The following is a 17,674-nucleotide window of genomic DNA, read 5'->3' on the forward strand; positions in this document are numbered from 1 at the left end:
GGACATGGAACAACAGACTGGTTCCAAATAGGAAAAGGAGTACATCAAGGCTGTATATTGTCACCCTGCTTATTTAACTTATATGCAGAGTACATCATGAGAAACGCTGGACTGGAAGAAACACAAGCTGGAATCAAGATTGCCAGGAGAAATATCAATCACCTCAGATATGCAGATGATACCACCCTTACGGCAGAAAGTGAAGAGGAGCTAAAGAGCCTCTTGATGCAAGTGAAAGAGGAGAGTGAAAAAGTTGGCTTAAAGCTCAACATTCAGAAAACAAAGATCATGGCGTCTGGTCCCATCACTTCATGGGAAATAGATGGGGAAACAGTGGAAACAGTGTCAGACTTTATTTTGGGGGGCTCCAAAATCACTGCAGATGGTGACTGCAGCCATGAAATTAAAAGATGCTTACTCCTTGCAAGAAAAGTTATGACCAACCTAGATAGTATATTCAAAAGCAGAGACATTACTTTGCCGACTAAGGTCCGTCTAGTCAAGGCTATGGCTTTTCCAGTGGTCATGTATGGATGTGAGAGTTGGACTATAAAGAAAGCTGAGCGCTGAAGAATTGATGCTTTTGAACTGTAGTGTTGGAGAAGACTCTTGAGAGTCCCTTGGACTGCAAGGAGATCCAACCAGTCCATTCTAAAGGAGATTGGTCCTGGGTGTTCTTTGGAAGGAATGATGCTATAGCTGAAGCTCCAGTACTTTGGCCACCTCATGCAAAGAGTTGACTCATTGGAAAAGATTCTGATGCTGGGAGGGATTGGGGGCAGGAGGAGAAGGGGACAACTGAGGAAGAGATGGCTGGATGGCATCACGGACTCGATGGATGTGAGTCTGAGTGAACTCCGGGAGTTGGTGACGGACAGGGAGGCCTGGCGTGCTGCGATTCATGGGGTCGCAAGAGTCAGACATGACTGAGCGACTGAACTAAGTAAAATCACTGCAGATGGTGACTGCAGCCATGAAATTAAAAGATGCTTACTCCTTGGAAGAAAAGTTATGACCAACCTAAACAGCATATTGAAAAGCAGAGGCATTACTTTGTCAACAAAGGTCTGTCTAGTCAAGACTATGGTTTTTCCAGGAGTCATGTATGGATGTGAGAGTTGGACTATAAAGAAAGCTGAGTGCCAAAGAATTGATGCTTTTGAACTATGGTGTTGGAGAAGACTCTTGAGAGTCCTCTGGACTGCAAGGAGATCCAACCAGTCCATCCTAGAGGAAATGAGTCCTGAATATTCATTGGAAGGACTGATGCTGAAGCTGAAACTCCAATATTTTGGCCACCCAATGCGAAGAGCTGACTCATTTGAAAAGACCCTGATGCTGGGAAAGATTGAGGGCAGGAGGAGAGGGGGACGACAGAGGATGAGATGGTTGGATGGCATCACCGACTCAATGGACATGAGTTTGGGTGAACCTTGGGAGTTGGCGATGGACAGGGAGGCCTGGCATGCTGCGGTCCATGGGGTTGCAAAGAGTAGGACACGACTGAGCGACTGAACTGAAGATATCCCAACTTTACTGATTAAAGACTGGCAGAGTAAGAAACATGTCCAAAATCATTCAGCTAGTCAACAGAAGGAAGAGTATGAGAACTTAGTACTTACGACCCCAATACTAGAGCGCCCCAGTATAGAGGGGGAGTCTTTCCAATCCCTGCTACAAGTCTAACATTCAGAATAATGTCACCACCACACCACCGGTCCCTATTCCACTACCACCATGAGGTCCACAACCTAATCTCCAAAACCTGTGACTATGTTACCTTACATGGCTAAAGGGACTCTGCAGCTGTGGTTAAATTAAGAACCCCACGACAGGGAGGTCATCCTGGATCGTCAGGAGGAGGAAGAGTCAACGTAATGACCAAGGTCTTACACATGTTAGGGGGAGGCAGCAGCATCAGAGGTCAGATGTGATTGCTGGCTTTGAAGATGGAAAAAGGTCAAGGACTAAGGAATTCAGGCAGCGTCTAGAAGCCAGAAAAGCAAGGGCACAGACTCTCCCTAGAGCCTCGGAAGGAAAGCAGCCCTATCAACTGGATTTTAGCTTCCTTTCAGACTTTTGACCTCCAGAAGTGTAAGGTAATAGGCTTGCTTTGTTTTAAGCCACTACGTTTGTAGTAATTTATTACAGTAGCAATAGGAAATTAATAGGGCCATGCTAAAGTAATGAGAGGGAGGCCTGTGTTACAATCTAAGCTGCTCAAAGGTAACCTTGCCAACTCTGAATTTGGAAAGAAAAGGAAAACAATTAATGGCAAGAGAGAAAATGATGTTGAGGGTAGCTGCTGAGGGGGAGAGTTATGCAAACAAACAAAATGTTTCCTGGACAAGCCTTCCAGAAGAGGGTAAAGCGTGGATTTCGTGGCTGAACGTATGAGGAGGCCACAAATGTATGAGGCGGCCACATGCAGGGGCTGAATGCACGTGGGGGGGGGGAGGGAAATGCACAGCTCTAAGGCACTCGCAACTCCAGCCACTGTTCCATAAAGCCCCAGTGTCTCCCAGTTCCTGGATCTTCTCCCAAGAACGTCCAGGGCCACTTTACGTCTATTGGTTCTCTTGAGAGAAATTTCTGGAAGAGGTGGCACCACTGGAAGGGAGCTGCAGGAGCGGGGAGGGCTTGGCCATGTCCTGGTCACCTACCCATTCTGTTCCAGGCCACTGACCACACCACTCCTGAGCAGTCCCTCTTGAGAGATCAAGTCCCTGTTCAACAGCAAACTGATCCCACGCTGGACTACTGTGAAAGCTGTCTCCAGGGTGGCCGAGTGTTCACCAAGCCCACAGGCAGAGGAGCCACGATGGGGAGCACACCTCTGAGTGCACCCAGCTGCAGGCACACAACCCTGCAGAGCCAGGCTCCGCGGCCTCTGGGAGGCTGCACCCCAGTTCTGCAGGACTCAGTCCCCGGGCTTTTAACAGGCATAAGTCTGGTCTGTGGCCGCAAAGACAGCCACTTTCTCTCCAGCCCTGAAGGTCCAGCAAGATGCCTCTACCCTTCCCCACCTGAGGCTGCCCTTCCAGCAGCTACAGCAGGTCCCCAAGGGGAGGCAGTGACAGAACACCAGCTGCCACTCTGGAGCCCAGCCTGGCTCTCCACACGCCAGCGTCCCTGGCAAGTGACAAAGCAGGGCAGGTCTGACTGCACCGCAGCTTCCCCGCTCCCTGGCACCCCAGCCCCTCAGCAGAGCCTCACTGGGTTTCACTGCTTTTTTGCTCACATGGCTATCAGCTAAGATTAATTTTCTCAGTCACTCAACAAAAGTCTACTGAGCAAAGGCTGGCATCCTGCCAGACTCTGGGAATATAGTTGTTACAAGTGCTACAAAAGAGAGAGGTGTGGTGCCATGAGACCATATGAGAGGACAAAATGATCTAGTCGGGGGAGCCTCCCCGAGGAAGCAAGGCTTGCCACCAAAATCAGGAAAAAGATGCTGGCTATTAAAAGAAGCTAGATGAAGCAGCTCAGTATCTCAGGGTATTTATCTATATGAAATGCTTTGAAACCCAGAAGAAGGTGTAAAAATGACATTGATGAGTATTTTTGGTTTATAAAGTAGTTTTTCATGCATTATCCCAGACTCAACAATAGCACCAGGGAAAACAACAAGTATCATCCTTTCCCCTTTATAAACAAGGAAACTGAAATTAATGACAGTCAATACCTCACCAAGTTTACACATCAAGTCAAGGGGCTGCAAGCTCAACTCTCATTCTTCACTGAGAGCTCTTTTGACTACACAGTGCTGCCTTCCTGAGGAATCTAGAAAGTGCAATGATAGGGAATAGTATTAATACTTGGGAACAAAGGCCTTGAAAATCATACTAAATATTTGGCCACCAAATTCACCTATTCACACAGCAGACCCAATGGTGCAAAGTCAGTAGCCTGATTTCAATATCACCAGCCACTCTTCAACTTTCAACCAGTAACCTCCAAGCAAGCGATCCCACTGTATCAGACCAACTGTGGACTCACAGAACTTCTCTGAACTTTGTGAATTGTTCTAAGTTGTGCAATTTTTTTTAAAGTCATACCCCCTTTCCTATTGTTGTCTTTGTCCAGCTGGCATCTTCTCAGACCTCTGGATCCTTGGTAGACAAAGAGCAGGGCTTCCCAAGTGGCACAGAGGTAAAGAATCCCTCTAAAGCAGGAGATGCGGGTTCAATCACTGGGTCAGGAAGATCCCCTGGAGAAGGACATGGCAACCCACTCCAGTGTTCTTGCCTGGAGAATCCCATGGACAGAGGAGCCTGGTGGGCTACAGTCCATGGAATCACAAAGAGTCGAACACGACTGAACAACTGAGCAGATAAAGAGCAGAATAATCATCCAGTGCTTCCGGGGAATATCTCTTAAGCTTCCTCCCTACCTGGGTCATCACTGAGATCAGAGGAGAACATGTGGTCAACCTAGATTGAGGCAGTGGGTAAAGTACATGATCTGAAATTAAAGGGCTTGTTGGTTTGGTCTGGCCTCCATCACTTAGCGTATCCCATTTGGTAGACAATAGACAAGTCAGGTGTGGTGGGTGAAATGAGGGGCCTCCAAAGGTGTCCATATCCCAATGCCTGGAACCTGTGACTGTGTTATTTTACATGGCAAAAGGACTTTGAAGAAGTCATTTAAGAACTGTGAGATGGGATGATTATCCTCAATTCTCCATATAGGTCCAATGTCATCAAAAGGATCTTTATAAGAAGGAGGTAAGAGGGTCACAGTCAAAGAAGGGAACATGGTGATGGAAGGAGAGTTTAGAGTGATGAGGCTACAAGCCAAGCAGCACAGGTGGCCTCGAGAAGCTGAAAGAGACAGGAACAGATTCTTTCCTAGACCCTCCATAAGGAACACAGCCCTGCTGACGCAATTTTATTTTAGTCCCATAAGACTCACTTCTGATCTCTAGAACGCTAAGATAATAAGCTTGCCTTGTTTTAAACCAGTCAGACGGTGTTGATTTGTTTCAGTAGCAACAGTAAACTAATACAGAAAATAACAGAAACTGAAGGTTTCTTACGAGTACGACAAACAAGGGAAGAGACCGTGGTCTTTATGTGTCAAGGGTCTCAACCTTGGGGAACATGCCAAATCCTGAAAAAGGAAACAAACAACAGCAGGTTCAAAAGGGAGACGCAGACGTAAAGAGCAGGCTTTGAACTCAGTAGAAGAAGAGGGTGGGATGACTTGAGAGAATAGCATTGAAACCTACACATCGCCGTTCGTAAAGTGATAGCCAGTGGGAGTTTGATGTGTGACACCGGGCACCCACAGTCGGTGCTCTGCGGCAGCCTGGAGGGATGGGGTGGGGAGGGAGGTGGCAGGGGGTCAGGAGGGAGGGGACACATGTACACCCATGGCTGATTCATGTTGATGTATGGCAAGAACCATCACAATACCATAATTATCCTCCAATTAAAAAAAAAAAAAAAACTGCTGATACCCACAGCTGCAGTTCATTCCAACTCAGTTTGACAGTCAAAGTGTCCCCAAATCCATCCCAACTCCCGATTAATCAATGGAAATTCCTAGAAGCCGTCCAAAGAAAACAAGGAACCAAAAAATGTGCAGTGAATTTCTATTGGCTTCACACTGCAGTGGAAAGCATACTGGGCTGGGCATCAGAAGATCTGGGTCTTCCTCCTATGCGACCTTGGGCCTCTGTAAAATCTGATGGACAAACTGATAAACTGCAATTACAGTCACATCAAACAATGAATGGTGTGTTATGATTCTGTGTATTTGAAGTACACAATAGACTGAGTTTAATCAAGTACATTTTATTGAGGAAAACATTTAAGTCGCTCATTCATTCACAAAACACTACTGTGTTCTAATGGTCAGGCATTAAGCCAGGAAGCCAAGCTTCAAAGACAGTACAGTGTGATGTGGCCACCTCCCTTCAGGAGATGCAAGTGCTCTCTGAGCCACAATAGCCTCATCTCTGGGGTCATTTGGCTGCAGTATCTACTGACCATTGATTCCAACCCTCAGTAACCCAGGGCCCTTCCTGTCTCCGCCAAGTTGGGTAGCGCCTCCCGGTTACACACTTGCTTGGCCTCTGACCCTTTTACTAATAATATATTCATGTGTCTAGTTTGCCCACTGCTGAAGAGCAGCCCAGCATGTGCCTGAGCCAAGGGTCCCCGTCCTTCCTTCCTCCCTGTCCCATCTTTCTGCCTCTCATCGAACAGCAGTAAGAAGATGATTCCCTTCTCCAGGAAGACAGATCTTCCTGACCCAGGTCTCCTGCACTGCAAGCAGATGTTTTACCATCTGAGCCACCAGGGAAGCCCCAAATGACATAACATATGTGAAAGAAGGTTAAAAGTTGTAAGTGTACAAGGTACAAATACACACGAATAATCGCTATTAGCCACAGAGCAAGAAGAAGCGCTGACCACCCTCCCCAGCTGGGCAGGGCTGGCTCTCCTGCTCCTTACTTCTTCCTCCACCGCCTCCCAGGTCCTAGGCTCTCACCTGAGTGGTCTCCACTCTAAGTGGGCTCCACACATGAGAACCGGGAGCACGCCACGCTGGTCACCAGAGCCTGACCAACAGCTGTGCATCCAAGCAGAGGGGCCCTGGGTGACCAGGGCAGGGCCTGGCAGGGCCAGAAGTGGTTCTGCCTGGAGTGTTAGAGAAGCAGAAGGTGAAGGTGCTCAATTCAGGGGAGGCCTTCTGAGAAATGCTGATGAATTCATCCATTTATGTGCCAACTCATACCATGCCACCTGTGCCAAGGCTGCACTTACAACCATTCACAACCCCAGATCTTGCCCTCAGAAAAACAGTATAAGGAACTCCCATACTCTGGTATAGGATAGTTCAGCCAGGGGGTCCCTGTGACAGCAAGCAGCCTGGCAATCCATTATGAATCCATGTTCTGCTCCCTGAAAACACCCATGAACACTCCAAGTGCATAACGGCTCCCATCCCAACAAATCCTTACCAGAAAAAAGAAAATTCATCTATTTTAAAAGCCAGTACCCAATCAGATACACATATTACTGAGGAAAAAAAATATTATACTGCGGGGGGATCAAAAATGATGCAACCATTATGGAACACAGTACAGAGAGGCCTCAGAAAGTTTTAAAAAAGAATTGCCATATAACCCAGTAATCTCACTTCTGAATATACATCAGAGGAATTCAAAACAGGATCTCAAAGAAAAATTTGCATATTCAAGTTCACTGAAGCATTACTCACACTACCCACAACAGCCAAAAGTTAGAAGAAGCCCAAGAGTACAATGGATAAATGGATAAAGAAAATGTGCTATACACATTCAACTGTATACACCCCTGGTAGCTCAGTCAGTAAAGCATCAGCCTGTAGTGCAGGAGACCTGAGTTCAATCCCTGGGTTCAGAAGATCCCCTGGAGAAGGAAATGGCAACCCACTCCAGCATCCTTGCCTGGAATGTCCCATGGACAGAGCAGCCTGGCAGGTTGCAGTCCATGGGGTCGCAAAGAGTTGGGCACAGCTGAATACTGTGCAGCCAAAAAAGGAAGGAAATGTCACGTGCTACAACATGGATGAACATTATGAACATTATTCCAGGTAAAATAAGCCAGGCCAGATGGTAAATACAGTGTGATTCCATATATATGAGGGATCTGAACAGTCAGATTATACATACAGAACATATAAAGGTGGTGGCCAAGGACTGTGGGAAGAGGCAGGGAGAATTAGTGTTTAATGGGTACAGAGTCTCAGTTTTGCAAAAATTTCAGTGACCTGTTACACAGTGTGAATATACTTAACACTATTGAATTATACACTTTTAAAGGGTTAACATGTCATGTGTTTTTAATCTCCATAAAAAAAAATCTTCACAAGCACATGAAAAAGAAAAAGATGCCGAGAACAGATAACATAAATTTTAAAAGAAAAGCTAGATGGAGAGAGCACCTTGAGAAACGGGGAAAATGGAAAAGCATCAGGCAAATCAACAGTCCACCTAGGTTAGCTTGGAGTCGGCACTGCAGGCGTGACACGGGGGCAGGAATAGGACTCCAAATGCCGCTGCGGCCCCAGCTCGGAAGGTGAGTCTGGTCACAAGTCCTTCACTGAGTGCTTCCCTCTCTGGGAAATGCAGACAATCTGCATGCTTCAGCCACTGTCCTGTCCAGGAAGACTGGCATCTAAAGGGCCTGGCATGGCACAACTCATTTCACAGACGCAAGGCACCAAGGTCCTTAGAGTAACTGCTTTCCTCTGAGGATGAGCCGCTGCTCGGGACCAAGCTGGAGGCCTGCCTCTGGGAGTCCACAAGAGCACCCAGGAACCAAACTCTGCAGTGTCCTGCCCAGCGTCAGCCTGGCACCATTCAACAGAAAGGGACAAAGTCAGGAACAGTCCTTTACACGGAAAGCACATGCTCTGGTTCTTGACAAGTGTAATTACAGCCAAAACAGCTTCTAAAAGGGAGGGAAGAAAAGAAAATAGCACCCCGGACCTAGCAGTGAATTGGGGGGTTCACGGTAAAACACACACCCAGAGTTCTCATCGGTGGCCAGACTAAACAAGTGACTGGACAGCCAGACCAAACAGCTTTCTGGCCAATTAATTCCTCCCTCCAATTTAATGAGCTGCTCATTAAGTACTGGAAGCAGGTCATAGGGAAGAGAGCTGCTGGCACATGGCCCTCTGGGCTGACAGGTGATGAGGGAGAGGAGACAGGGGCCACACTCCAGCCCCAAGGGCTCCAGATCCCGTGCACGGCCAGCGCCACCAGACACCACGGCCCACCTCTGCTTCGAGATGCTGTTTGCCGGTACCTCCGTTCCTTCTACAAAGTTGGATTCCTGCCACTGACTCCCTCACTGGGGAAGTTCCAAGTCCCGGCCTATCAGTTCTCTAGCAGGAGTCATCACCCAAACCAGGGAGCAGCGCAGTTCTGGGTGTGGATGCCCATTCAAACTACTGACACCAACTTGATCTAGAATTAATTATTTAATGCCCCAGACTTCCATGTCCTCATCTACAAAATATAAAAACAATACTCTCACTTCATCTAGAGTAGCTACAAATAATAAATAACATTATTTCCACATTAAAAGGCCTAGTAAAGCACCTGTCACACAGTAAGTGCTCAATAGTAGCTACTATTCTGATAGCTACTATTATTATTAATTACTCTAATAATGATAGTAATAGTAGAAACAACAGATTCACTGTGTCCTAGATGAGTATGAAGAAAAAAGGGACTCTCTTGGTTGAAACCCCAAGGTCACAACTGTAGTGAGAGCGATAACCCATCCTCACAAGGGTAACACCCAAGATACACCCAGCCAGGCCTTAGCAGTCTCTACCTGAGCGGGAAGGTGAAGGAAGACAAGAGGTCTGGGAATACTGAGTGCCAAGCCTGAAGTCAAAGGCATGTTCTCACAAAAGCAAGTGGAGAGCTGCATGCAGGCTGCATGCCCACTACTTCAAGACCTCTGTGACTCTCTGAGCCTCAGTTTAATCCAGATAATGAAGGTAACATGATCCCATTTGACAGTTTGTTGTGAACATTAAATGAACTCATATGAAAGTGACTCATTCCTGCGTCCAAGAAAAACAGTATTGATGTATTGAAAAACACTTTCAACAAATTCAACTTAACAATAAAAATTGCTGAAGAACTGGGAGGGTCAAAGCAGGGAGCAGCCTAAAATAAGTAGGCTGATGAACTGCTTAGAGAAAACACAATGAATTGAGGTTTCTGTTGTTCAGATGAACTGACTAAAAAAAAAAACTGACAAAAAGCAAAATGAGGCTCCCAACATCTATATGTTTTCCACTGAAGTGAGTAGATTCTTCTAGAAGACAAAGAGCTCAAATCAGGCTGCATTCAGGATGACCAACCCAGCCACCTCCAATATCAATTCTCTCCAGAAAATCATTCCAATTCATTTGCCCAATCCACCCTCAAACTGCACAAATCTAATCTCTTCTGTTTCACGACAGGAAGCACTCAGTGAAGGGCTTGTCCTGTGGGGAAATTCCTTGACAGAGGTCAGAAGACAAAATTAATTTTTATTCTCTCTCTGATCTATGTACCACAGACTCTGGTCCTAAAGCAACAGATTGGAAAGTTGACCAAACTCTTTTAGAATACCTGAAACAGCAGAAGAGAATGCACACACATGTCCAGAGCCTAAAGCAACTGACCAAGGAAATTCTGTTGAAATCCCACATTTGTTCTTAAAAATTTACATAAATTTTTTTTATGCACCACAAAAATGCTTTACTTTTTAAAAAATGCTTTGAGCCAAGTATCAGCTAATTACTAAACCTTTTCACTAAAAGCTGAATAACTTCACCAGTCTCCCTCTCACTCTCTGGCAGACCCCACATCCTCAGGGGTAACATGCATCTCAATTTGAGAAGCGGTAGTTCACAAGACAGAGAGGGTGGTAGCCCTCCAGCCATCGTATGTCCATTTTAACCTTGGCCTTTAAGCAACATCAACCACCTAACTCAGAATAGCTCCCCTGGACAGTATAGGCGTCTTGCACAGAGTGCAGCCATCCATTCTGGCACCCTGAGCACTTTCTAAAAGGGCAAGCAGGTAGGATGCCTGGGTTCCAGGCCCACACAGCCCCATCTCCAGCCACTCACCCGGATCCGGCGCATGGCAGCAACAATCTCCACTCTGCTGTTGGGCCTTGGTACGTCCAGACTTCCAACGTACTGTGGGGAGAGAAGCAAACACTTGCTGAGAAGAGGGACGGCCAGAGTCGCTAATCACAGCAAGTTAGGGCTGGAAGGATCTCCAGAGGTCATCAAGTTCATCTTCCCATTCTACAGATAAGGAAATTAAGCGCCAAAAGGATGTTTCCTGACTACTTCTAACTTCATAGAAAGCAAAACGAGAAACTGCTTCCTTTTCTCATCTTGTTTTTAATCAGAGAGGCAGCAAGGACTGTGTTTAAACAAGCGGGCTTCTGAAACAGAAAGGGTGGGGTATGAAGACTCTCCCACCACCTTTGTGGCAATCTAGTTTGCCTTTGTCTCAGTTTCATCATCTGTAAAATGGGATTTCAGTAAAGATAAAGTGGGGTAAGGTATAATCTCTTACAGAAATCTGGTCTTCATGCATTAAAGCAATCTAAAGGAATAAAAAAGAATAATATCTACTTCTTTTTTAATTAATGAAACTTCACTGAGTTTGCCCTGGATGTTACAGAGACCTCAGACATTTGAGTAATTTCCTGAATAGAGAAAAGGAATGGACTAGTTTTGCATTTAAAAATTTAACCTGATTAAACCAAATGACCTACAGGTTGTTTAATATCATATATAATTTTTTGCTACACATGGCTCAAATAATGCAGATATATGCAGAGTACTGTCAATGGGTTTCAAGTACATCTCTCTTTTGTATATTAACGGACATATAGATTCATAGACATGCAGAGGAATTTCTGTTATGTGAAAAGGTTAATACTACTCACATTGTTCTGCAACTTGATTTTTTAACTTTAAAGATAACTTGGATATCTTTCTCCACCAACGGACACAAGTCTATCCATTACTTATGACGACTCCGCTCCTGGTGGACACATCCCCAGGGCACTCTTAGAAAACTGCTTCCACAAACCTCCTTATCTGCACACTGCTGAGCTCATCCAGGTAGCCCTTCAGGCTAGATTCCTACAAGTGGGACTTCTGGATCAAAATTATAGATAATTTCTAGATATCATTACTTAGTAGGATGAAACAAGAGAAGAGGACAGCCCCACCCTATTCCACACTGACCCACTGGGATTTGCCTTTTCCTTTTAACAAGCACGCATAAAACAGCCCAGAGGATATCCCAGAAATTAATAGCCCCAGGATAATTTAAAAGTCTATGCAACCAAGGACCACATTAACAGAAGTGCAGGACAGTCATTTGCAAGAAACATACTTCCTGTGGTTACGAGAACAGAAGGTTCTTCCTAAAATTTGGAGCGAGGCTGGTCCCAGTGAAAAGGGTTTCGAAAACTAAATACTGGGAAAGGATTTCCCCTCGTATTGAGCCACAGTGTGTGGTAATACACTGGAGACAGTGATTCCCTGCCCCCGCAGGAAATCTGGGCCCCACATGGACGGCCTCACCATCGCAGGTAAACAAAGGCCCCTCGACCTGAGGATCTAAGTGCACTGCCAGCTTCAACCATGGCTGGCATAGCGCCCCTCTGAGCTCTGCGACCCCATGGTTTGCCAGCATGTCAGCGACCCACACAGCCAGGAATGACCTGAGGCCAGGTTTGTGATGGCCCAAGTTCAAAGCAACCCCCCCACAGCTGGGGGCAGTCTCCACACTCCCCCTCCCGAGCGCTGCATGCCTGGCGGCTCCTGCCCTGAACTCTGAACGGTCAGGACTGACCTGGCAATCAGTCTGAACGCAGATGCCAAAATGGATCCCTGCCCCCTCCTTTCTCAGAAAGGGGCAGCGCTGAGAACCCCAAACCAGTCGGGGGTACAGAGAGAGGGGAAGTGGCTTTCTAGCTCTGGACGCGAGGTTTCCCACCCAGGGAGTAGCATTCTGCACGTGAAGGCGCTCACAGGAGGACCCCCAACATCATCACGCTATCCATGCCTCCTTCACGCCATTAGCCAGCTGGTACGTGTGCATGTACTCACCACACACCTTCACACACGTCAGTGCACACAGGCTCACACACCACATGTGGCACGTGCATACACGTGACTCACCACACACATGCATCTCACACAGCCCACACGAGCACGCACACAGTCATCCCACGCTCACTAACACATCCCACTGGTAGTCACACCACACGCTCATCTTCCTTCTCAACCATCTGAAGAAAATCACAAATCTGCCTTTCTGAGAGAGAGTATGGAGCAGACACCCATCTCTACCAGAGCTAGACCTTATGGTTATTCGAGGAGATTAAAAGGAGACATGAAGCAGGGATCAAAAACTAAACAGCCACACTAATGACGAACCAAACAGCAGAGCAACAATTTCAGAGAAGCAGAGGAGGAGTCAAAAATCAGAGGGTACGATGAGTAATTACTGCCATTATGCACATGTATAACTCCATAACAAAAAAGTATCTCCATACCTAGCTATTACCACCACCACCACAAATCATCTCCGTCCACCCTGAGGCTCCATTTTGGGCAAAATACAAGACAGTCTTAGACCAGACAGATCAGGAAGCTCACGCAACCACCTAAGTTTAAATATATCAGGGCCTGCTTCCTTTTCACTACCATTTAGAAAAGAAAAAACAAAAACCTAGAAGGAAGATGCAAATTGTACTAAGTAATCAACATACAAGATTTATGAGTCAGTTTTATCTGTGGCTTCATCTTCCAGATAAGGAGGAGTTAAGTGCAAATAAGGTTAACCAAAGGACTTCAAATATTCTTTGTAAGTTTCCAGAGGAACCTCAGCCTTGGTGCTAGGTTAATACCTCAGGAAGTTGGGTTTTTTGGGGGGGGTGGGGGGGTGCTTTTTCTTCATTTACTTGCTTCCACCCTATTTTCTAGAGATTAATTTCTGAAGACTGTGATGAACTGAACTGCAGTGTTTCCTGCTGAATCACACTAAAAGCAGCAAGACATAACAGCTTAACACAGTCACGAATATTATCACCACCCACTGACTTGTGAGACTTTCTGCCCTTATCCTCCTCAAGGAACAGCCCTTTATTTAAAAGGTTTCTGTCAAGTGTTTTCAGAGATCAGGAAAAAGCTTATGTATGAATCAAAAATAAACACATCAAATTATCGGCTTGTGATGATGCTGGAGAATCTGGTATCCTCAGACTTGGCCTCTGACAAACTGGACAAGATACAAAGAAATAACTGCATAAAATGTACAAAGAGAGAACTATGGATACATACAAACTATGTCTATTAGTTAATAATAACTATCAATACTGGCTTATCAATTGTACCAGATGTACACACTAATGCAAGGTAGTAATAACAGCAGACTAAGCAGGGGGTTAATGGGGTGTATGGGAACTCTCCTTGCTACCCAATTTGTCTGTATCTTAAAACCACTCTAAAAAACTAAGTCTACTAGTTGAAATGCAAAAGTAGGAAGTCAAGAAACACCTGGAGGAACAGGCAGGTTTGGCCTTGGAATGCGGAATGAAGCAGGGCAAATGCTAATAGAGTTTTGCCAAGAAAATGCACTGGTCATAGCAAACACCCTCTTCCAACAACACAAGAGAAGACTCTACACATGGATATCACCATAGTCAACACCGAAATGAGACTGATTATATTCTTTGCAGCCAAAGATGGAGAAGCTCTATACAGTTAACAAAAACAAGACCGGGAGCTGACTGTGGCTCAGATCATGAACTCCTTATTGCCAAATTCAGACTTAAATTGAAGAAAGTAGGGAAAACCACTGGACCATTCAGGTATGACCTAAATCAAATCCCTTATGATTATACAGTGGAAGTGAGAAATAGATTTAAGGGCCTAGATCTGATAGATAGAGTGCCTGATGAACTATGGAATGAGGTTCATGACATTGTACAGGAGACAGGGATCAAGACCATCCCCATGGAAAAGAAGTGCAAAAAAGCAAAATGGCCGTCTGGGGAGGCCTTACAAATAGCTGTGAAAAGAAGAGAAGCGAAAAGCAAAGGAGAAAAGGAAAGATATAAGCATCTGAATACAGAGTCCAAAGAATAGCAAGAAGAGATAAGAAAGCCTATATCAGCAATCAATGCAAAGAAATAGAGGAAAACAACAGAATGGCAAAGACTAGAGATCTCTTCAAGAAAATTAGAGATACCAAGGGAATATTTCATGCAAAGATGGGCTCGATAAAGGACAGAAATGGTATGGACCTAACAGAAGCAGAAGATATTAAGAAGAGGTGGCAAGAATACACAGAAGAACTGTTCAAAAAAAATCTTCACGACCAAGATAATCATGATGGTGTGATCACTCACCTAGAGCCAAATATCCTGGAATGTGAAGTCAAGAGGGCCTTAGAAAGCACCACTAGGAACAAAGCTAGTGGAGGTATGGAATTCCAGTTGAACTATTTCAAATTCTGAAAGATGATGCTGTGAAAGTGCTGCACTCAATATGCCAGCAAATTTGGAAAACTCAGCAGAGGCCACAGGACTGGAAAAGGTCAGTTTTCATTCCAATCCCAAAGAAAGGCAATGCCAAAGAATGCTCAAACTACCACATAATTGCATTCATCTCACACGCTAATAAAGTAAGGCTCAAAATTCTCCAAGCCAGGCTTCAGCAATACATGAACTGTGAATTTCCTGATGTTCAAGCTGGGTTTAGAAAAGGCAGAGGAACCAGAGATCAAATTGCCAACATTCACTGGATCATGGAAAAAGCAAGAGAGTTCCAGAAAAATATTTATTTCTGCTTTATTGACTATGCCAAAGCCTTTGACTGTGTGGATCACAATAAACTGTGGGAAATTCTGAGAGATGGGAATACCAGACCACCTGACCTGCCTCTTAAGAAACCTGTATGCAGATCAGGAAGCAACAGTTAGAACTGGACATGGAACAACAGACTGGTTCCAAATAGGAAAAGGAGTACGTCAAGGCTGTATATGGTCACACTACTTATTTAACTTCTATGCAGAGTACATCATGAGAAACGCTGGACTGGAAGAAACACAAGCTGGAATCAAGATTGCTGGGAGAAACATCAATAACCTCAGATATGCAGATGACACCACCCTTATGGCAGAAAGTAAAGAGGAACTAAAAAGCTTCTTGATGAAAGTGAATGTGGAGAGTGAAAAAGTTGTTGGCTTAAAGCTCAACATTCAGAAAACGAAGATCATGGCATCCGGTCCCATCACTTCATGGGAATTAGATGGGGAAACAGTGACAGACTTTATTTTGGGGGGCTCCAAAATCACTGCAGATGGTGATTGCAGCCACAAAATTAAAAGACTCTTACTCCTTGAAAGGAAAGTTATCACCAACCTAGATAGCATATTGAAAAGCAGAGACGTTACTTTGCCGACTAAGGTCCATCTAGTCAAGGCTATGGTTTTTCCAGTAGTCATGTATGGATGTGAGAGTTGGACTGTGAAGAAAGCTGAGCACCAAAGAATTGATGCTTTTGAACTGTGGTGTTGGAGAAGATTCTTGAGAGTCCCTTGGACTGCAAGGAGATCCAACCAGTCCTTTTTGAAGGAGATCAGCCCTGGGATTTCTTTGGAAGGAATAATGCTAAAGGTGAAACTCCAGTACTTTGGCCACCTCATGGGAAGAGTTGACTCATTGGAAAAGACTCTGCTGCTGGGAGGGATTGGGGGCAGGAGGAGAAGGGGATGACAGAGGATGAGATGGCTGGATGGCATCACGGACTCGACGGACATGAGTTTGAGTGAACTCTGGGAGTTGGTGACGGACAGGGAGGCCTGGCGTGCTGCGATTCATGGGGTTGCAAAGAGTCGGACAAGACTGAGCAACTGAACTGACTGATTAGTTGAAATAATAAAAATAACTTTGAAGGCTCTGGAGAGAGACCAAAAGCAGGCAGAGATTGGTGGGAAATCAACCCTTGAAAGTAGAGAACCACACTAGATAAGACCTGGTTGGTGCAGTTTTGCCCAACAGCACAATCCCACAAGTGCAACACTGACTGCCTGGAGCTTAGGCTAAAATGGTCACTCAGAGGACCTGGGAAATTGGTCATCAGAAATGTGAACAACCAGAGAGCCTAAAAGAGAGCAGAAATTGCTGACAGAAAAGGAGCCCCAATCATGTATAAATGCTACTTGGGTCTTGGATGCCCCCCTCCCACCAGCTCCATATGAGGAAAGCAGGCTCCAAGGAGGCTGGCAGAAGGTGGCAGTTGCTCACCTCATGTAATCATGTAAGTCACTCAGTCATGTACGACTCTGTGACCCCATGGACTGTAGCCCACCAGGCTCCTCTGTCGATGGAATTCTCCATCCCAGAATGCAAGAATATTGGAGTGAGTTGCCATTCTCTTATCCAGGGGGTCTTCCCCACCCAGGGATTGAACCTGGGTCTCCTGCACTGCAGGCAGATTCTTCAGCATCTGAACCACCAATCTGCTTGTACTGCTCACATCAGCAGAGGCAAATTTAGGATTTATGACCTGTTGTGTTAACTGTCCTTAAGAACAAAAACCTACACTCTTCAGAAGAAGACAGAAGAATCTTATGTCAGTGCAGGCAAGACCACAGAGAAAGAACACAGTGCCACATTCTCCTGGAGTAAAAGGACAGGGCCCCCACAAATGGGCACAATGTAATGGTCCCTGGATCTCTGCATTCCCAAATCACATCTTCTCTCTGAAAACCACTCAGTGCTACAGCCTCAGCTCCCAGCACAACCGTGTGAGGTTCAGGAGGCTGCACCTCCTATAAGAGAGATTGACAACGAGGCCTAAAGCAGTTGGCAGATGGTAGACAAGCCTCCAGCCCCCACCCCCAGCTCCTGGCCCCCAGCCCAGGACTCTCTCCGCTGTCGGCTTTCTTATTAACTCTCTTCCTTCAGGTCCCAAACCTGGCCAGGTTCAAATTCCAACACTGTGCCTACCTTCTTATACCCTTCAAGTCTCCTGGCCACACTGTGTCCTCTCTCTGAAAATACACACAAGCAGTAGGAAATCTGGTGTGTGCTAAGTGGCTTCAGCTGTGCCTGACTCTTTGTGACCCCAT

The 17,674-nt window shown here is 45.7% G+C and overlaps 1 protein-coding gene across 2 annotated transcripts in view; it reads right to left on the reverse strand.

Moving 5' to 3' along the window:
- The window catches only part of LOC120855527 (carboxyl-terminal PDZ ligand of neuronal nitric oxide synthase protein-like), a 360,532-nt gene that overhangs the window by 258,713 nt on the left and 84,145 nt on the right, over positions 1 to 17,674 (reverse strand). For both annotated transcript variants that reach the window (XM_040230013.1, XM_040230012.1), the window contains exon 2: positions 10,633 to 10,704. In XM_040230013.1, the coding sequence (XP_040085947.1) occupies positions 10,633 to 10,704 (72 nt within the window). The remainder of the gene's footprint in view (positions 1 to 10,632; positions 10,705 to 17,674) is intronic.

This window comes from Oryx dammah, unplaced genomic scaffold, assembly GCF_014754425.2.
Source record: "Oryx dammah isolate SB20612 unplaced genomic scaffold, SCBI_Odam_1.1 HiC_scaffold_28, whole genome shotgun sequence".
Taxonomy (NCBI): Eukaryota; Metazoa; Chordata; class Mammalia; order Artiodactyla; family Bovidae; genus Oryx; species Oryx dammah.